The sequence below is a fragment of the Phalacrocorax carbo genome, chromosome 14 (assembly GCF_963921805.1).
Source record: "Phalacrocorax carbo chromosome 14, bPhaCar2.1, whole genome shotgun sequence".
NCBI lineage: Eukaryota > Metazoa > Chordata > Aves > Suliformes > Phalacrocoracidae > Phalacrocorax > Phalacrocorax carbo.
The window spans coordinates 14250163-14272926 of NC_087526.1; the positions used below are offsets into that span (position 1 = coordinate 14250163).

At 41.1% G+C, this 22764-nt stretch overlaps 1 protein-coding gene across 1 annotated transcript in view; it reads right to left on the minus strand.

Annotated features, from left to right (window-relative positions):
- Positions 1–22764, minus strand: part of PTPRT (protein tyrosine phosphatase receptor type T) — a 474734-nt gene that overhangs the window by 339410 nt on the left and 112560 nt on the right. Inside the window, exon 2 of the mRNA XM_064465788.1 lies at positions 1397–1522. Within this exon, the coding sequence (XP_064321858.1) occupies positions 1397–1522 (126 nt within the window). The remainder of the gene's footprint in view (positions 1–1396; positions 1523–22764) is intronic.

Sequence of the window (22764 nt, forward strand, 5' to 3'; positions counted from 1 at the left end):
CCCAACAACATCCAGAACGATAAAATACATTCTTGCAGACAAGACCAGAAAACTGCAGCTTTCACAATTAACTTTTTTGGGAATGTCACAGTCAAATCAAATGGTACTAGTTGCTACGCAGTTTGAAAGATCCTGTTCCAAACAATTTCCAATCAAATAATGAAAAAACCCACAACTTAACCAACATTTGCTGATGGAGAAACCGCAGCTAGGCTGGTATCTTTTGCACTTGCTTTTTACTGACAACAAGCATACTGGGATGAAGACCAGGCTGTCTGTCAACGGCTACAGCAGGGAGCTATTGTTCTATCAGCTCCACATGGCATCCTTAACAGGCAGCAAGCAATTACAAGCCTCTTACCCCAATAATCGCAGGCATAAGAATACCTCTTGAACAACATTATATTCCAGTTCTTCCATGTAGCTCATGCTTCTCAGACTGCAATGCACTAACCAGAATAAATACGTCTGTCTTAGGACTGAAATCAAAATCATAACCAGGTGGTCAGTCTGTTTGCTATTGTGTCCATTAAAGGGGCCTACACTGCTGTTTTAGGTGGCCAGAAACATGGACAAACTACGATTTTTAGAAAATCTTAGTGTGCTTTCTCAAAACGAGTTCTTTTTCAATGTGAACAACTCATTCCACGGCACTTTAATCAAAGCTAGAGAACTTATTCCCATATACATCCATACAGACCATAAGCGTAACTTCCAATGAGAAACAAAACTGTTGGAAATTACCATTGCTGTGAGCTCGTCAGAGAATATTCCAAGTATCACATGGAAGACTATGCTCTCACTGGATGTTCTCAATATACGTTAGCAAATTAGACATTCTGGTAAGTCTCTCTGTTGGAAATGTTTTTCTTGCATATGAAAATTTCACTGTCTGAAATCCCAGCCTAATCAAGCACTAGCTACTATAGTTAACTCTTTAGGAATTTTCTCGTCTTTCTCAGAATTCAAAGCAGTCAGTTAAGAGCTAAATGGTAGCTGGAAGGTCCCATATTCTCAGACATTACAAGACTTTACTTTTTTTGGCCTCTGAAACAGCTCCCCAGATAAGACAGTTCTCTAATCCTGAAAAATACAAAAAGCTGGCCAAACCTCAGAATATTACATCTGAAACATTTCCTCTCTGTTAAATGCAGCAATAAAATAGGAACGAGCAATGTAAAACAATTCAGCAAATTGCAAATATTGTAAAAAGCCATCTCGCATTTACGAATTCTGTTCTCAGATTATTTTGAACACAAAAGTAATCTGTTTAACACTGAATAAAATTGTACCCCGTTGTTGTGTGCCCCAGACCCAGTACACACCCATACAGGGCTGACAGCTGGTTCTCTCCAAGAATAGTATCTTCCCGCTGTTGCTGCGGCTTCTTACTCACCAGTTGGGACAGCAGGATCCATTGTTGGCTTTTCCCAGGTATTGATCTGCTCCCAGGTAAATCCATTGGTTCCCAAGGCCACACTATAACCACAATTACTGTAGTGCTCATCAAATGAACAACCACCTAAAAACAAGAAAAATGAACACATTCCCGTGTTAATTATTTATCTCTCTTTAGGTCGTCATTTACTTAAATATTTTGTACCCAGGTTTAAGCAGAAAAAAAAAGAAGGAAAAATAAAATTAATTTCCTGCATATTAGATTTCAGGCAGCAAAGAAGGTAACCAGGAAATATTCTTCTACTTTCCACACTTTGTATTCATTGGAAGCCTTTGGTTTCTTCCCTCCGTGCTGCTGTTTCTTAGACCAGGTCCCTTTATTTCATTTACATTGTCTTTACATTTTCAAGGACAATTGCACAGGATGCACAGGAACACCTGTGTTTGGGTGCCAGTAACTGGTACTTCATTACATAAACCTCCAAGTCAGATATTCAGCAAGACTGTTTCTAGAGCGAATCCTCACTTCTCGCTTTTAAGCCTTGAATTACACAAGGTTGGGTTTACACCTATGGAAAGTGCAACCTCCCTTTGAACCATCTCTTATGCATAACAACATGAAGCTGTGTATGGCACACGACCGTTCCTCAATGAGGACTTGAGGAATAAACAGTGCAAGCCTCTAGTTTCTCATCAAGAAGAGAATAACAAGAAGAAGATGGCAACTAGTATTCACACCTTCCAGACTGCTGAATAAATGATCCTTCCTACCGCAATTCCTGAAACACTTGGAAGTAGTTAACTGTCATAAATAACCTGGCAGCTGCTTGAATGTTTGTGAATCAAGGGAAACCCACGAACATTGGAATGAATTTTTGTGTTCCAAGGCAGCTCTTTGAAACTTGTGCCACGCAGACAAATCAAGCTAGTTTATTCCCTGGTAGGATATTCCTGCGCTGGTGTCCCTTACATTAACTCTGGCACATTCCTCTTCACATCCACCCCACTTAGTCTGCCAAAGATATTTCTGTACTGGATCCACTAGATCAGACAGCCTGGGTCCTTGAGTTTAGACTTTAATCATGCCAACAGCATCTCTGCACTACTTTTGTTTTCTCTCTTAGGGAAGCAAGGATAATTTCTCTCTGCAGATACTACTCCTCCAAAGTCAGATGGACACATCTAACACTTCAGAGCTGCAGGGACTGAGCAATGCTCAGGGCAACACTAACTTGCTCTGCCAGCCAAACTGGCAATTGCTCTTGACACTAATCAGAGAGTTATATGCACAGAGATGTTCCTGGCTCTTTACTCCTTCCCACAGGCTGCATTGCCTACACATACACGATAAATAGCTGGTACGTGAGTGATCTGTGGTTCCTTTGCAGTAAGGATTATCTAACACTGTGGCCATCGAGGACCTTCTTTAGTTTTCATCTAGATTTTCTATTTTCTAGCTCCCAAGAAAGCCTAAACTTGTCTCAGTTCCTACAAAACTCCTCATAAATGACAAACACAAATACATGCCATGTCATTAATACTTATTAAATCCTTATTCTGCTAAAGGACTTCATGTGCACTCCAGCTGGTTTTCTAAGTTGGTCTACAGACTTCTCATATTATTTCTCTTTAAGTACATACTCGAAAGACTTGTTGCACAAAGTACCTGACACCCCAAAATACTCTGTTGCTAAAAAGTTTAAAGATCAAGCTTGTCCTAAAAAAATAACGGTTTGATATATTGTACATTTTCATCATAAATAGATTTGACTATAGCAGATTTTATGACCCTTGCAAGCTTGCCTGTCTGTTTCAGTACAGTCTTTGCAAATATTTCTGAAGTGTCATTATTTTACAATATTTTAATAATTCTTGCTTTAAATTTACTGTACTTGTGAAGCTTTCCCAGCTGTCAAAATGAGCAGGATTACACTCAAACTGTTTCTCTCATTTTTTAAATTTAATTTAGGTGAAAAAGTTCAAATTTAAAATATTAAACACACTCATTAAAATGTCTAAGAGAAAATAAAGGTGTTCTGGATTGTGTGGGAGTATGTAATGCAACTGAAAGTCACCTTTTTCACACAGAGCCGGTATGAGAGATGATATCAAATACTCTGCTCTCAGTCTCCAAGTGGGGCATTCCAATTTTGATACATTCAGTTTAATAGTGACTTCAGACATACACCGTTTCCACACAACCTCTGCTCAGCATACTGCAACACACGGTAACAGTGCTGCCTCTGAGCGATTACTTTGAAAGGATTGTAAACAAATTCTCTGATCGAGCCAGACAATCGTACAAGGCCTCATATACACAGAGAAAATTGCGCTGGTGCTGCTACAATGTCCCAGAAGCAAAAAAAGCAATACTATCAAAATACGGGGTAGCAGCCCTCATTTAACAGGAACGTAATTATCAGTATCTTGGTATAATCAGCAAAGAGGTTATTTTTTACGTGCTGAGGTACATAAAGTTAGAGGAGGAGCTGAAAAGGGGATATGGTGAGAACTTCTGGAAATTAATTGGGAGTTTCCACTGGTAAGAGACAACACCTGAGGAAGCTTTAAAGTGCCTTGTCTGAAAGTCAAAGCTAACCTTGTAGTACAATTGGATAAGAAAGGATAAACCATGGAGAGCCTTAAAAGTAGCAGCAAGACATCTACATTTTAAAGAAATAAAAGGGTAGTGGAGAAACCTCCAAATTCAGAGTGACAGGGCAATAAGCCAAGGATTAATTTACTAGAAGCAACAGAATTGGAATTCGGAGAGGTGAATTTGCAGGAAATGAGGACAAGGAGAAAAAAACTGGAGTCAATTTGAAGCGCTCAGACAAGCCAGCTGGCTGCATGAATCTCAGGTACCAAGAGCAGGCAAGTCTCCAACCACTTCTTGCCGGGGTGCGTCAAAAGAGAGCAGGATTGAAAGCGAAGCAAAGGCTCGGCTAGGACCCAGAGCCGTGTTAACTTGTGGCCTAAAAAGTCAGCAACTCCTCTATTCGCATTATCACAGCATATGTTGTATTACAGACCAAGAAAGAAACTTCAGAAAGTGGAAAGAATGACAACACCCAGAATATCAGCGATTTTGGGGTTGCTCTAATAATTACAGTGGGTTGCGTTCGTATCTGCCAAACAAGTACATCACAGGTGGTCTCGGTCCTATCTTTCTTGCGGCACATGGAGACATGACGTTACAGCTCCAGTTACAGGCAGGAAGAGTTACAGTTCAGAAAAGCAGCTGTGATATTTCGACCCCGCCGTGCTCCCTGCTCCATCAGTGCCCGTGGCGGCCGCAGGACTGCTGCCCCACCACTCCCAGCCTTCCGCCCTTCCTCAAGCGGGCTCTCCCAGAGCCGCCACCAGCGCTCCGCCACCTCCTGCGGCCCCTCCTCTGCCGGGCCCCGCCGCCGGCTCCCGGGGCACGAACACCCAGCCTCCAACCCCAGCCCCAGCCGCGGGGCCGAGGCAGGCCACGGTCACCCTCCCCGCCCCTGGAAGAGGGGCCAGGTGGGCTGAGGGTCGCCCCGCACGCCGTCGCCTCACGGCCGCACCCGGACCCACCTTGGCGGCAGCTCTGCAGCCACCCTGGGCAAACCGGGTGGGCTCCAGCCACCTTCGTGTCTGCGGCCTCGCTGAGGGCAGCGTGCCGAGCCAGGAACGTGCCACAGAAAGGGGCCCGCAGGCGAGCCTGCTGACCAGAGCGCACCCCGCGAGCTCCAGCCCCTGTTAAGGCGAGTAACCTGGGACGAGGAGGAAGAGTTGGAGGAAAGCACGGCATAACCCCTTTCCTGTGGCACACTGCTGACCCAGGAGCTGAAAGCGCCCGTACATGCAAGTGTGCGCTCAGGACATCGAGCTCCTAAGGAAGCTAGCGAGGAAACGCAGGGCGAAGGTGCACTTGCACGGGCGCTGCAGTGCTCGCCTAACGGCATCCAGTGATCCACTGCTGCACGAGCACATAGCTGCAAGATCCTTGGAAAGTCAATTAGTCCCCTAATGAATTTAATCTAAAAATGTATTAATAGATTTTAAGCACCCACTTAAGTAGAAATAGTAACTTCAATATGGGCCAACAGGCCAAAACTAGAACATTTATTGTTTTCACTGATGTGGGCATAAGCTTAATAGTCAGCGTTTCCTAATACACACTGCCTGTGTGGGTACCTAAATATGAGCTACGTCTAAATACACTGGAACATAAAGAAAGGAGAGGGAAAAAAAAAAAGGTTAGATCCATCCTAATACAAAATCATCCATCACTGAAACATAACTGCTTGGCAGCAGAACAGGGCTATTCATTAACATAGAGAAAAAATAATCCTCAGATTGAAAGAAAAAGATACCACTCAATGAATTTAGACACCGGGTTTGCACATTATAATTTTAGCCGCAGTATCACAAAGACGTCTGAGGAAAATGAAAACTTTTACACATTAACTAGAATGGGGTTCTACATCTTCATGAATTGTTAACAAGAATGAGGACTGTAGGAAGCACACTGGGACGCTGGAGTCTTTCCCCTGGTTGGCTGAAAATTACACAGTGACAAATGCAGTTGCTAAGCGGGGCAAAAGAAAAGGAAATGGAGACGAGTTTGATATTGTTAGGTAACGCGTGCAGTGTTGACCCCTTTTCACAAAATGAAACCCAAACAAGAAAGCAGCTCTTCCCTTCCTGAAAAGGGTCATATTGAAGAAAATAACAGCTTGCATAGGATGGATGAAATACCCCTTGTTTTACACTGCAGGCTTGTAACAATGCCACTGCTCATCTGAGTGACGCTAATTAATCTTGAGCAGACCTATCATCAGTTACTGAGACTTGCCCCCGGATTAAATGTAAACCAGCCTTGCATAAATTGAATGCCTCCTTTGAATATATAATTGAATTTGCAGAAGTGTGCGCCAGGGGGGTGTTTAAATAAGTGCACAAATATGATAAAAAGAACTTCACGCCATTATATCTAATTCAGTAAGCAAAAATAATGGCAGGGCACGTTCCAATTAGCGTTTGATTTATTTATTTTAACAAATCCAATTAGTAGAATGTTTTATAAAGTCATCCAATGTCAAACTCTCACGGACTCGCCAGATTAAAAAAACCCAATACTTCTAAAAAGGGATAAAGAAACATACTGATGTGAGAAACCTCACCAGTTATCCTGTGTTTCTAAATGCACACAGAAAACAGCACAGCATCAGACATAATTTGCTTGAGCATTTACAGCATTCCAAAGACGGGAAGAGGTAGAGACAGCAAGAACATCAGCCTCATTTGTCCCACTCTGGGCCTTCCTTCTGGGACATAAGTAGTTAACTTTCTCCCTTATTTATTAAAAAAAAAAGAAAAAAAAAGGCAGACATTAAAAAAGCACGCAATACTTTTCTGCGGAACATCTCTTTTGAAACCCTCATGAGAGCTGATATTTTGTCCACCAATTTAAACCTTCTTAGCCTCACAAAATATGAGGTGAGGTGAGGAAAAAGCAAATGCTATGATGATGAGGTAGTACTTATGAACTATAGAATTCCAAAATTAACACACCACTGTTTCCAGTCATTCATTCTCATGTCTTCCAATGACATCCTTGTTTACAAGGGCTGTAAGAGATTTACCTGGATCATTAGAACCTCTATCATAGGATTTATTATATAAAAATCCATTTATAACTTATTTTCAGACTGTAGACTTCACATAGTATATCCTTAATAAATCTTATTACATATTCTTATGGAAGCGGGAGGGAGAGGAGGATAAAAACTCAGCTTGTGCCGAGTTGCTTTGTTCACAACGGGGCAAATCAAGGGATATTGGGGTTTCCTCCCCCGCAAAGAGTAGTTACTGCTTTGTGTGCTTTCTACTCCTTCCAGAAAGATTAAGACAAAAGAAATCAGAAACATGCACACAAGCAACCCAAAATGCTAAGCTGAATAAGAAAGCAGATCCAAATTCTACAGACCAGACCGATTTCTAACAAGCACCGTCCAACAGCCTCAGCTCTCAACAGACATCGTGCCAAAGCGAAGGACCAGTACAGGAGGACTGGAGAAGGGCACTTATCACTTGATATGTCATTAGTTTCAACCATAACGCCCTAGAAACAATGTGCTCTGTATAGCCTTAGGTATCTGCACAGCACAGGATGGGAAGTTTCAGAAGGGCCAATGGTAACTGGGTATCTAGTTCATCAGAAAAATCATCCTTCTGCCATCATGTTATCAACCTGCTGTGGTAATTGCCCAATTTCAATCAGTACTTCATTATTTTACTCAACTGTTTATTCTATATTCCCAGATTTTCAAGGAAAAATGTTATCTTTACTGAGTCAAAGGGCATCATGTGTTCACTGTGTATTTAAGCTCAGGCTCTACAAGGGAGAGAAAGATGCTATGACTCCTCAAACTGCAGGGAAAGCTTTGATCAGTTTTTATGCCTCATTAGTTAACAGAGGATCTGCACCAGGAGAAACTGAGGAATAGATTCCCCAGTGTGTAATAAGGTATAAACTCCAAAGTAAAGCATTCATAACATCTTTTTCTGATGTCAATTGTTTAAGAACTGATCTTAGACTTAGCATAAATTCAGATAAATCACTCAACCGTGAAACACAAATCCACTGAAAACCAGGCTTCTCTACTTCTGGTGCTCACAAAAGTGCTTCTCTCAAGGTATCCAGATGTTCTGGGTTTTAGATCAGTGATTTCTCTAGTGCCTCAAACACATCCCTGTATGTGATTTGGTTTCTGTTGCAAGTATCAGCCCTCATTGCCAAAGCGTGATTCATCTGCCACGGGACAGTTCCATTTTGTTTTCCATCTTGCTCTTAAGATAGCGTTATTAGATTTACATGTAAGCAGAAAAGGTTTTATATACACTTGGAAATGCTAGTCCTCTGAGATATTGGTAACAGTTGCCTGGCTTAGGAATGGATCGTTCTTGTTATATTTAACTAAATTTCCTTTCCTTTGCATGATCTCTGTCCTAGCAATTAGATGTTTCAGACGGGAGAGTGTGGGGCAGGGCAGAAAGTATGTGTTTGTTTTTAACTGAAGCAATGAAAATCACTTCAAAATGCATAGTGTTTTTTGTTGTGTGGTGGGTCCATCCCCTCCTTTCACCCCAAATGAAGTTAATCCTTGAAAAAACTGAATGCAGCTTAGAAAAGCTCTTCATTTGAACTCAAAAGCATAATGGTCCCGAAGTAGGCTCAAGGTTGGAATTTTTTTGAATCAAAGTGATTTCAAGTGCCATCAGCCTATTAAGGAAGACTATCATACTATGGGTATACATTTTTCAGAAGTCTCTTCCAAATTTATAAGCCATGTCAAATTGCTATCTTTGCAGGTTCAGCATCGTACATTTATTTCCATAGACTTTAAAGCAGCCTGTGAGCAGTTTCCATGTGCACACACACCCCCCACAGATGAATACAATCAACGGTTGCATGTTCGCTGCACAGAAACCTTGCTATAATCAAAACATTGCTGCCACTGCATAAGGGATCGTGTGTGGGCTTCCTGATGAATGCCACCAAGACCATTGCTTAATGTTATGAAAGGGACAGATTGGATAGGTCTAGAGTTGTCCAGTGAAACACCTATAGACAGTGTCCAGCCAGTAGTAAGAACTTCCAGCACTTCTCTGCAGAAATTATTGGTCCCACATGTGGAATCAAGTCTGACAAAGTTTATCAGTTCTCCTCCTAAACCTGTGGAGCCACTCTGCTGCAAAACGAGCATTGTGGCTTGGATCTGATATATATGGAACAAGTATTTAAGCTATATTTCCTGAACTTGCGAGGTTAAGCTAAGTTTTCATTCTTAAATTCATTATTACAGGTTTCCCTTTGCAAAAGCTTGCCTACCAGTCTCACAGTTTGAGCCCTAGACTAGTTTATACATTCGTCACTAATTCTGTACTTCATAATCCACCAAGGATCAGTGAAATCACTTTGAAGTATCCTAGGAGTAAAACTAACAAAGTGTCATTTGTTTAAATTTATATGTCCAAACCTAGGATGACTCATCTAACTTCGCTTGCCAGAATGTCCTTTATTTAATACCAAGAATATCTTTTTGCTTCTGACAGCTTAGCTGTCACTATTTCAATAGCTCAATATTAACATTTTATTGCTTTATTTAAGCGTAAGTATATACCGATCTGTAATTTCATTTGATTTTTTATGCTACAGAACAAAGTCAGTTAACACACTGTACCTTTTCAAAGAACCCTAACGTAAATTCAATTTTATCTCAGTCTACTGAAATTTGAAGAGTTTTCAGACTTGCCTATCCCAGTGTAATGAAACTTGTAAAATTAGCACAGGTTTTCAAAACCATAGAAGATTCAAAAACAGACCTTCCCCATCATCTTCTCTTAAAATTCTAACTAGTAATCTTTTTAATTCATTAATTCAGTGGCTTTCCACCCTTGAAGGAGGCTCCTGCTTTATTCATAGTAAGATGAAATGAAGATTCCTTTTTAAAAATGCAAATTCATAGCGCTTGCTTTTATTCTTATAGTCTAAATATAAGCCTTCCTTTACTTCAGTTTGTTTCTTAAGTTACAGGACCAATTTTTTTCCAAAAATAATGCTGTTCTGTATTCCAACAGCCAACCTTAAATGATTAGCCATGTTTGTGGAAGATGTGCTTAGCTATATTTAGCTATATGTCAGAAAAAACCCCAACATTTGTGGGTATTAATTGTTTCTGCAAAAAAGGTAACGTGGCTTTTCTTCTAGCATCTGCAAATTCTTGGGTCTAATTATTCAGTGTACCGTAACAGGACTATCTAACATTGTATTTATGATGCATTTTCACCAAATTCTACATCAGCTATTGCACTGGAGTCTTGATCAGTCAGAATTCTCTATTTACTTACTTCATTTCAGCATTTTGTAAGGTCACCTATTCAAGCTGCACAGTTGTTTAAGTGATGTACTTACTTTACAGAATCCCAGGCTGGGAGGGACCTCAGGGACCATCTAGTCCAACCTTTCTAGGAAGAGGACAGCCTAGACAAGATGGCCCAGCACCCTGTCCAGCTGAATCTTAAGTGTTGGAGTCAACCCCTTCCCTGGGGAGATTATTCCAACGGTGACTGTCCTCACTGTGAAAGATTTCCCTCTGGTGTCCAATCGGAATCTCCCCAAGAGCGACTTGTGTCCATCCCCCCTTGTCCTCTCCACGTGACTCCGTGTAAAAAGGGAGTCTCCATCTTCTCTGTAACTACCCCTTAAGTACTGGTACACGGGGATGAGATCCCCCCTGAGCCTCCTTTGCTCAAGGCTGAACAAACCCAGCTCTCCCAGCCTACCCTCATATGGCATTTTCCTTTTACCATCCACCAAGGCAGCAAAAAACTGTTTGGAGGCAACTTTCGTACTTATTTTATATTCCATTAGTAAGCTTTCCTTCCTCAATAAGCTTTTCTACAAACCTCAACTTAAAGTTTGAACTTTAAGCAAGAAGAGGTCATTGACTGACTCATATTATCCTTGGTGATGTAAAAAATGTCTTAAAAGATACGATTTCAGGAATTCCAATACCATCTACAAGTCTAATCTTTCTCCTTGCCCTGTACTACTGTTCCTTTCGCGCTGCTGGGGCTCCTGTTTTGTAGGAAGACCTCCTTGTAGCTGAGGTGTTGTATTTGAAATTTATGGTCAGAAAACATGAAGATAGTAGCTTAAATAGGTAGGAAGTCTGGTGTATTGCCACACCAGTAAACACAGTATATAAGCAAACACAATCTTGTTGCAATCAAATATAACTGGAATAGACTTGTATCATTTTTAGAGAAGAAATTAAGTGCTTATTGTGCTGGCATTTTCATAATCATTCCATTAGCTCAACAGCCTTCCCAAATGAAGCCAAAGGAAGTAAATTAAATCAGTGCTGAATTCCAGAAAGTCCACTGTTCTCTTTGGAAGTTCCCACCATTCAGCCTGCAAAGGCCTCTGTAAAGCTGTTTGAACTTGGCATTGTCTGAAGCTTCACCACCACGTTAGCAAATCTAACCCCCACTAACATCTAGCACGATCTAGTGACTACATTTTACTTTTGCGCTCACAGAAAGCTACCCACAATATGCATAAGGACAAAGAAGTATGAGTATGTGTGCATACACACACCCACCCCTTCTGTATTCTAAGTGATTCCATAAAGAAATAGCAGTAGTTTAAATGTTTTCTTGTAGAAGATTTTAATAGGGTGGGTTGATTCTTAGTGAACTTTACTGATATTTTGTTTAAATTGCTTCTGAAGAGCACACACAATTAAAGCTCCAGCATTGTGCAGGTCTCCAAAGACTGCTCCTTGATATTTAGAATCACAGAATCATAGACTCATTAAGGTTGGAAGAGACCCTTAAGATCATCGAGTCCAACCGCTAACCTATCACTGCCAAGTCCGCCACTAAACCATATCCTCAAACACCACGCCTGCCCTTCTTTTAAATACCTCCAGGGATGGAGACTCCACCCCCTCCCTGGGCAGCCTGTGCCAGTGCCTGACAGCCCTTTCAGTGAAGTAGTTTTTCTAATGTCCAACCTAAACCTCCCCTAGCGCAGCTTGGGGCCGTTTCTTCTCGCCCTGTCACTGGTGACTTGGGAGCAGAGACCAGCCCCCCCCTCACTCCAGCCCCTCTCAGGCAGCTGCAGAGAGCAAGAAGGGCTCCCCTCAGCCCCCTCTTCTCCAGGCTAAACCCCCCCAGCTCCCCCAGCCGCCCCCCAGCACACTTGTGCTCCAGACCCTGCCCCAGCCCCGCTGCCCTTCTCTGGACACGCTCCAGCCCCTCCAGGCCCTTCTTGTCCCGAGGGGCCCAAACCTGAGGCCAGCATTCGAGGTGGGGCCTCCCCAGGGCCGAGCACAGGGGCCCCATCCCTGCGCGGCTCCTGCTCGCCACAGTTTGAGCTGGCTTACTTAACATACACTATCTCAACTGTACACTGGTTGAATATCAGAATTTTATCTAAATAGATAGATATAATCTGTTACTGAGTATCAACAAATAAAATCTAATTGGCTAATACAATGGTAATAACTTGCAATGAGTGTTGCAATTGGTACTTCTTGTTAAATTTAATAACATGGTTATTGGAAGCTACTCCCTGGGAGTGGCTGTATAAATAACTTATTGAGGTCTAACAGCTCTTACAGCTACAAGTTTGTACATTTTCTCAGATTGAGGTTCTCTCTTACAAAACACCCTTTTACTTGTTGCTGACAGTTACTGTTTCAAACTACATATAAAGCGCAATGTCGAGGATATTTGAAGATACGTATTTTAAATTGTTTTCAGTTAAACTATGATCTTCATTCAATGTGTCAGGAGCAAGTCAACCCCAGAAATGACCGTGGTTCGCCAGCTGCTCTGCTTTGAGGTGCCCTGGAGTCAGACTGGGGGTAGGAGGGCAAATGCTAGACTATGCAAAAGACCTTGCAAAGTTTGATCAGTTGACCGATAGTTAAGGCACAAAAAATCAGCTAGAGATTAAAATTTTAATAATCCGGTACTTGATTTTTTTTAAAATATATTTTCTAGTTCATTTATTCTATCTCTGCATTTTTCATACACATTTTCTCCCTTGATGTGCCTGGGTGTAACATTTGCAATATCCAGGATGCTTTTACAGAATCACAGTAAAGTGGGGCAAACACAGAGCAGGAGAAGCCCTGCTGTCCTCTGCAGCACATTGTAAACATGGGAACAATGGGAAGGTTTGCTTGCTTTTAGCCTCCAGGCTCCTCTGTGTAAATTTGTTGCCCAAAGAGCAAAATGTATAGTAAATACATGTCAGGAATAAAGATCTCTGCCTAATAGCACATCTGTGTTCTTGAAAATATATAGAGCTCCTTTTCTGTTTAACCAAATTTCCTACTACGTTGTGTAAGCATATGTGCAAAAGTGCCTCTCATTACAGCTATGAATCTTGCACTCACAGTATCTGACCCAGAACATGCATTTAGCAGAGCTGCAGTGTTCTAAACTGTGTTAAAGAGGGACAGGAGGGGAAAGGAGAGAAAAATTAGGGCAAAAGTAACACAAATGCACTTATCTCTAAAGACAGCTCAGATTTTGTTAAAAAGGAGGCCGTCGCAGCACACCTCACCACTCAGTGGGTTATTCGGACACATCCTTGGCCACCTGCAGCCAGCGACAAATCACAGGTAATCTCAAAAAATGACCACCAGCCACGTTTCGCCGAGGCAGTCCCACTTAGTCGCTGCAAGGCAGCTTGCCTCCTTCCTCTGATGTGGGGGAATTATTTGCTAATAACAGGTTGTGAACAAGTTAATATCTGCTGGCGTTCTTGATTTTAAAGGAATTCCAAACTGTAAAATGGACTAATTCCCAACATTTTATGCTCACTATGCCCTTCATGTCAATACATTCCCAGGCTGTACTGTCCTTGTTATACAAAACTTGATTGATAAACACACAGAACAAAGATTACTATTCCATCATCCAAAGCCTTTTTCCTGCCTCTGAGGTAGATCACCCTCAGTTTGAGGCTGAAACTTACAGTAATACCTTTCCAACAGAAAATATTTTTAAAGAAAGATTTTCTGAATTCCCCCGTTCTTATTCCTTTAAAAAAGCATCAAGTCTGAACTCCGCCACAAAGCATTAAATGCTTAAATCATTTCTTTCTAAGACTTGAAAGGCACAAGGTGAAGAGATCTAAATGCAATCACTTTTCAGGGTACTGAATGACCAGATTCTAATAAGAAACCTTTTCTGTCATATAAACCAAGGGTTCAGTCATCATTTAATCCTTGGTTCATGGAGACTTGTGAACTAAGTTCGCTGAGCTTTTTATCCCCTAGCACACCTGCGCTTCGTGTTGCAGCCCAACTGGACACGCTAGGATGGGCCAGTGAAGGAGAGATTCTGAAAATCTAAATTTGAAGCTTGCTTTGAAATAGTTTGGCTGACAGTACATCGATATTTCCTTTTAGTAACGTAAGAGGATTGTGTTAACACCTTCTATGGGAGTGTAAAACAAGACACTTTGGGAGTACTGTAGAAAAGCTTTCTATTGCTGTTCCAACACTGAAATAGTCTAGGCTCATAAGTGCAATTCAGATGCACAAAAAGCTCATTTACTGGACATTTACTTCTGGAAATAAGGTCCTACCAGCAATTTAAGAAGATAATTGTCTTTGCTTAAAAGATTTCTCTTTACACTAGAAATCAAATGACACTGTCTCTGTAAATTAGACAAATACCTTCTGCGTGATATTGCTTTATCCACATCCTTGTCAAGCCCTGTAAAATACCTTTCCACTTGGTGGATGGAAGGGTATTTGTTAGTATAGCTGCATATAGTATTTAACAGCTCAGGAAACTTCATTAAAATGTAATGCATTCCCAGAGCCCCAGGTGAAAGTGCAGGTACTCAGAAGCAAAGATTCTTTAAAAAAAGCATCCTCCTAAAGATTTCAGCTATGCAGTTCAACTGAGCGTAAAGTTTCTAATAAATTCCTTGTTCATTTTTATAGAGGTCATTGTAATTTTAAGATATCTGTGCAAGACTGATTCATTAAACGTATGATGCTTCAAAAGGTTATGATCATAATATTAAGTAGCTCAGAAATTAGATTCAGTTTCTGATCAACTGAATTGGCATTAAATATACTTATCCAATTAGAACCATACTGCAATTATATCGATACTTCAGTTAACTACACATTAGGCACTGCAGCCAAAAAAATGTAAGAGAGAGGGAGGGAAAGCAATGCTTTCTTGGTATTTGCCCTGTGCTCCTCTTAGGCTGAGGCGATCTAAAATCTTTAACCCTTTTTGGTGCAAGCCTTAGCACACTGCATAAAGGTAAGTAAAAACAATAATAAAATAAGCAACTTGGGCATCTACACCTTTTGTAACCTATTAGAACAATTACGGCACCAGATCATCTTTTGTTTACCCCAGAGTCCCCTCACAATCACTTGACCAGCACATACCCGAGACTGGCAGAAGAAAAGACAACAGAGCATTTCACACAGAGAAGATGGCTGAAGCATGTCAGACGTCTGCTAGGCGTTACTTAGAAAAGATGCAAGAGCAGGACAAGCATGCATTGAACCTTCCCGGAGGCACCTCCCCAGCCTCAAACAGGCCTCACTGATACCGATTGCTCTTTTTCAATTAACCTGTCCAACGATGTTCAGAATCTACATGCGCTTCTGGAATCCGTGAACCCCTGTGATGACTTCTGCACCTTAGCCGTACTCTGACAGCTTCTGGCTATTGCTTTCATGGGGATAGCTAGAAACAGAGGGGGTGGGGGTATTTTTGCCCTTATGCAAGGCCATAGAAACATGGGACAGTGGCACTATGTTTGCAGAGGGAGCATTTGCCCCATGTGCTGAACTGACGCTCCCGTGATGAGAGAGGGATTGAAGTACATTGTTTTACCATGGAAGGGACTCTGCCCATCAGGCTGTACCCAGGAGGCGTAACTGCTTTAAATCACATTCTGCGCTTTGGGACAAGGCAGACTCCTCACTAGGCTATCAGCCTACAGTATTTGTTTTCCTTCTAAGCCACTGTCTCACAGGGAGGAAAAAATTGTGATACTTGACTGTATTGCAGCATTTCTAGCAGTTTAAGGCTGTTTTAAGATTAGATAATAAATAGAAACTTGATGATTAGGCCCCAGCTGGAATAAAGATGATGTTTAACTACATCTAAAAACACTCATCCGTGGTGAAGACTAATAGAATTTCCCAGAACAGACACAACAATATGGACTTTAAAAAAGTAAAAACCCAAAACAAAACAAAAAACCTCAATATTTAACCACCAGTTATAATATTATTAGCATAAAAACAAAAAAGAATCAAGGTGAGCGGACTTGGTTTCAAATACAAAGATTATACCAGAGTTGCATAGGTCAGGTTTTGTTTTAATGGAATCTTTCACCTTTTCTCTCCAGTCTTTCCTCAGAGAGATTATACAGCCATAAGTCACAGAATCCCAGAATCCAAGGTTGGAATGGGCTTCAGGGATCATCTGGTCCAAGCTTTCTAAGAACAGCATAGTCTAGACAAGTCACCTGCAGGACAGGTGTGAACATTGACTCACTGACCCTGGCTTTTAGTTACACTACTAACTTTTAAAACAGTTACACTTCAGTGATCCGACTCCTCACAAAATCACTGAAGCTCAGTGCGTGTGCAGTGAGATCTCTGATGTGTGCAGAGCTAATTGCCACAACATGTCTTTAGTGGAGTATTATCACAAACATGGAATTTGATTACACTCAACTCTGAAAACAAGAAAATTAAAATATGAACTGTTAAAAAGTGACCTTCTCTTTCCTTGGAGTTGACAGCAGCCAGGGGAATACCATACTCGTGATGACAGCATGAGCTGTATGCCTGAAGTAAAAATTACAGCATTTATTAGCATATAATCAGCTAAATGATCTGATTTAAAAAAAAAAAAATCTGCATTGAATGATGGGGAAAATAGCAAGGTGTACTCGAGTGAGCCATGACCATTGACATGGCTTCCCTTGGTAACATGTCATTTTCTTGCCAGTGTCACCAGACATCATCTCATACAGCATTCTTGGGATGGCTGGAAGACACCGCGGCAAGGACAGAACAGTGTAAAAGTGAAACACAGATTATTGCTGTTTAAGAAAGTACTGTGACTCTGAAGGAGTTTGTTCAAACCAGTTTCACTTTAGCAGAAGTTTGACTGTCCTAGGTTGAGGTTTCCACACCAAAGAAAAATCTCGTCTAAAACATACAGTTGTGAGGATGGTTCTCGCAAACCTACAACAGACTGTTCTCTGCTGAGTGTGAGAGCTGGGGGTGCAAGAATGAAGTTTACAGATACCTGGCGCAATGACAGAATGAAATACTGAGTTGCATCAGCCAGTGGAGAGTGCCAAGACAGGTAAACCACTCTCTCGCGTTCCTGTGTGCCACTCTCCTTCGTTCTTCTGAAACTTATATGACATTTCTGGATCTTCACAGCCAGCAAAGGGCTGACCAACTCATTCTTTTTCTAACCTGGAGTGGTTGGAGCATTGTGTTTTCCTTTCCTTATCTCTCTGTATTTTCATAAGAAGCACCTCCTAGCCCATTTCGCTGGATTAAGCAAGCCACAGTCTCCTCATAGGAAAAGTTCTCAACTTTGCCCATAATCTTTATAGCCCTCCTTTACATCTGTGATGAGCTGAATTAATTTTTCTTCTGAAGGAGTACCTTTGCTGTACAGAATACTCCAGACGAAATAATTTTTGATCTATATAATAGCATTCTTATTTGACCATCTCACCTTACAGAAACACATTCTCTTTCTAGGAGCAAATCTCAGAGACTCATCTCAGTCTCTTGGTATTAATGCTCCAACAGCTTCTTGTCACTTCCAACTGATTTCTAATCTTAAAGCAAAAAAACTAATTAGTCCTGAGATGCATGACCTTGCACTCTGTAATGCTGAATTACATCCCTCCTTTTTTATTTTATCACATTTCAAAGCCCTAATTCCTTCAGTCTGATAATTTTATCCTCCAACTGTGTGATTGACTACCTATATTAGCATTTTCCTTGCCCTTATGTTGGGAGCATCAGTGAAAAACTCTTAGATCTCAAGATTATCCCTTAATTTTAATTAACCCGCCTCCAGTCTGACACAGTAGAAAGGTAGTTTAAAGAAATCTAATAACACCCAGGTTAGTCCTAGACTCACCCATTTAACAGCTTCCCCCCCCCCATAATGTTATAAAACTTGAGTTAGCCACTACCTTTTCCAAAGCAGTCCATCCCTAGCACTGCCTTTCAAACCCACACATAATTTTTCAGTACATGCAGCTGGTTTTGGATGGGATAGAGTTAATTTTCTTCACAGTAGCTAGTATGGGGCTGTGTTTTGGATTCGCGCTGGAAACAGCGTTGATGACACAGAGATGTTTCTGTTATTGCTGAGCAGGGCTTACACAGAGCCAGGGCCTTTCCTGCCCCTCACCCACCCCACCCGCGAGGGGCTGGGGGGCACAAGGAGCCGGGAGGGGACACAGCCAGGGCAGCTGACCCCAACCGACCCAGGGATGTCCCACACCACACGGCGTCATGCTCAGCACACAGAGCTGGGGGAAGGAGGAGGAAGGGGGGATGCTTAGCATGATAGCGTTTGTCTTCCCAAGTAACTGTTGTGCGTGATGGAGCCCTGATCTCCTGGCGATGGCTGAGCACCCGCCTGCTGGTGGTAAGGAATGACTGAAATCCCTGTTTTGCTTTGCTTGTACGCGTGGCTTCTGCTTTCCCTATTAAACTGCCTTTATCTCAACCCATGAGTTTTCTCAGTTTTACTCTTTGGATTCTCTCCCCCATCAGTGAGCGAGCTGCTGGATGGGGCTTAGTTGCCGGCTTGGGTTAAACCACTACAAGAATATATCCATGCACTGATTGCCTTGTAAAGTCTGTCTTTATAGGATATGTGTGAGTGCATTTCCAAAAGCCTAGACTTTAAATTAAACCCCTCTTGCTTTAGTACTCAATATTGCAAGATTCAGTAGTGAATGAGAAAATTTGTACCCGCTCAGAACAATCTTCCATCCATCCATCTAGTTCCATACTTTATAATACTAAAAGTGTTTACTACATGATTTAATACCTTAGATAAAGTCAGTGGACTAGCCTGCTGGTACTGATTAAATTGAGCAATTATTAAATAGAATCTGATTTCCAGTACTGTCAGGTTGATACAGTATTTAACAGATAGGAAAGTGACGATGAGAAACGTAAGAACAAGTATATTTGCTCTAAAACCCTTCATTTAACAAGCTTCCATTTGACTTTCTCAAATTTGAAGTTACTGTTTTGACATCAAGCATCAAGTCTAGAATTACTAACTTATAAGTACCTTTACTAGTTACTACTAGCTTAGATTTTTCCCCTCATTGAATCATGTGAGAATTTCACAATATTGCTGACGCACGCTATATGTAGAAAGCATGCTGGTTCTTGCCCTGGCTTTGAAAGTTTACTTTTTCCTTATACATAGAAAAATAAGTATATTCATACACAAAGCTAGTAAAATAGATCCTATGATCTTTCTGCTAACTGTAAAATTCAGGAAGTTGTTCTATGTTACACCTGGATTGGCAGTAGCTGTTGCTTTTCCTTCACAGTATGAAAAAATATGTATACAAATAGTCACTGCTCTGATTTTCATGCAAGGCAGGCAATAGGTAACTTACTGAATACAGCAGGTGAGAGCGCTTGGTTCGGAAGCGAGCCACAAAATCTTGTTGAAAACTTAGGGTATTGTGGTGGTTTAACCCCAGCAAGCAGCGAAGTCCCACACAGCCAAGTAAGAAGAGTAACGCTATCCGAGCCAAAAGCAGCACAGGTATATACCTTGGTTTATAGGGCAGTAATGTGGTACTGTACGATCTTTGGGATACGCTGATAACAGAACTGGTAACGCACAGAAAAATAACTGAAGGCCTTTTAAAGGTTATTTTGCTAAATCCCAGTGGACTACACTATCATACTTTTTTTTTTTCCCCTGTGAACCTTCACTGCATATCCGCCCAAGCTAAAGGGTTGTACTCAAATTTTTGAGACAGAAGACTGAGAACACTCGTCATTGGGGAACAGTGATATGGAAATGAAGCCTTCTGCTCAAAAGTTCAATCTTTTCCTCATTATGACTAAAACATTGCAGGTTTCTTCATGTCATTTTCTAATACTAATGCAAGCAAGACTTCAAATATTTTGTTATTACTATTAACGGAACAGTGATTGTTTCCCTCTACTGGTTCACACTGCATTTACATTGGAACGGGAGAGCTGTCTCTCCAGATAGCAAACTTAAAACCTCCTGTAAGACTGCTCCAGAAAAAGACAAACAAAAAAATACAAAAACCCAAAACAAAAAAAACCCACCGCATCATTCTGAACTACCATTAGTCATTTAAGATTTTCTCAAAAAGAACAGATTCGCATACGTGAAAATAAGCGTGCCAACCAGGGGATTTAGTTTATTTAATACATTGTATGTTTTTTCTGTTAGCTTAGCATATTTCTAGGCCTCTACAAAGGTCACATAATTCTGTCCATTAACATGTGATTTGCTACAACAGACCAAAAAGCCTTCACCTGTTTTTAATGAGCTTTGTGGCCTTTGTGAACTCCTAAGCTATTATATAGACTAACCACTGTCTAACATGGGATATGTTGAAAAGGTTGCCAGCAGATACAGAAAACAGTTTACTGAACTACTCATTCTTTACCATTCTAATTATTATTAAGTTTTTTTTAATTAAATTATGTTCCTTTTCTGTGTGACTTTTAAAGAAGCACAATCTGCTTGAAACCCCTCACACCACAGGCACGTAAAGAGACATCATTAGATTATAAATTATTCTATTCTTATTTTAATCTTTAAATTATTAAAATTGCTGCCTTTCAGAACCAGCATTTTGGGGAAGTATAAAGTGTTTTCCAAGAGTCTTAAATCTTTTTGGCTAGGATATCAATCACAGGTCTTTTCCAAAAACATCTCCTGGAACAGATATTCATCCTTTTTCTTTTTGCCAGACATGAAAACTATACCCAGCTGAATATGCAACTTTCCATGTACTTGTATTATCATAGCACCCCAGAGACCTAAACGATGGCCAGAATATGAACAAATTCATGTTATTTTGCTAAACCCCTTCATTTCTTTGGAATTGTATTATACTGTAACACTATAAAGTCCACAGTGAGAGTCAGTAATGGATTCCCTAGATGAATGAGATTCTGGCAGTGTGCTAGGAGGCTCACAGTTTAATGCTAGGAGTCCAAACACTAGTCTAAGATTTGTTCCTACCATAACACTAATTTACCTGCTACAGCTTTGGTTTCCTGTGTCTGACCAGGGGGCCGTTGCAGGGAGCCCTCACGAGAAGGGTACGCTTCGGAGGGGAAAGTTGAAGAATTATAGACCATCTCACCTTCGCTGTAATTTGTTTTCTAAAACGCGGTTTTAGAAGCTGCACTGGCCAAAAATGATGCCCAAGTCATTCAAATGTGTCTTTGATTTCCTTTCTAGGTTACATTCCTGTCCCGGTGATACAGGCAGCAGTAGGGCACCACGGAACAAGGGGTCTCTGGTAACCAGTCAGGCATTATGTGCAAATGCTAGAGCATTTCTTCTCTGCAGTTACATCCCAATATGTAATCCCAACGTGTAATATTTTGGTTGGTGGAATACATTCAGGAGTAATGCATGCTCTGCTTTTAACAAAGTCCCTGGCTGGTACCGTAATTCCCCATTTTATAATACTGACCCACCAAGATTTTACCTACAACTCCCTAGACAAGTGAAAATGCAGGTGCTATCGATTCACCCAATTCAAATTTGCCTGCCCACCAGCAAGTATCTCATTCATTAAGACATCACAGTTTTTTAAATATGAGGCTCCAAGCGTTTGCTTTGATTACTTCTGACTTGACTATTCCATAGCAAGGGAGGCAGGCTGTAGACACTGACAACTCCAGCTTGGGGCGGGGGGGAAGTAACTTCCAGTCTTAAGACTTATGCATCTCCTTTCCCCACATAGAACTTACACAGACTTTACCCAGTTCAGATGATTAGGTATTTTAATTGCTCTTCAGAACAGTCATGGTATTGCTCTCACCCAAGTAACACACTCGTTCTGCCTCTAAGATGCAAAAGCCTTAGCAAAAGCTTGACTGACAAAGTTCATAGAACCACTTCCATCTATAAAGACAGGTTACAGGAGTGATGTTCTACTTTCTGTGCTGTGACTCCTGGAAAACTAGAAAGTAATGGGTACACTAACTTCCTCTGAGATCTCAAATGTTCACCATAATACAACAGCAAACAGGAATTTGAGACAAATACTGCTTTTGAGGAAAGAGTTATTGTTTCTTTTTTTCCTAAGGTATGAAACGCTGCATTCAAATAAATCAAACGCTATGATCCTGTATCATTCATTCACTTTTACTTCAGATTGGTTCACTTGCACCAGAAAAGAAAGCATAGGTTTCCATCTATAAGTCTTCCTTTTTTCTATTTCTGGGTGTTTGCAAACTCAAAAGCTCCCTAGCAGTTAAAGCACCAAACTTGTTCCATTCTCCCCTTGCTCAACAGCTCAGCAGCAAGAGACGATAAGCCTTCGGTTCGGTAGAACATGCAGCTCTGCTCTCACTTAATGGGCAGGCTCCAACTGCAGAACGTGGCGGTTTATTTTCTGATATAGGATTGTATTCACATGCATGCTCTGCTGTCATGTTCCCGTTCATGAGTGAGCAAACTTTTAGCGCCTGTGACTATAAAGCTTTCACTTACAATTTAGGTTTAAAAATCCCCTGAAAGGCAAACGAT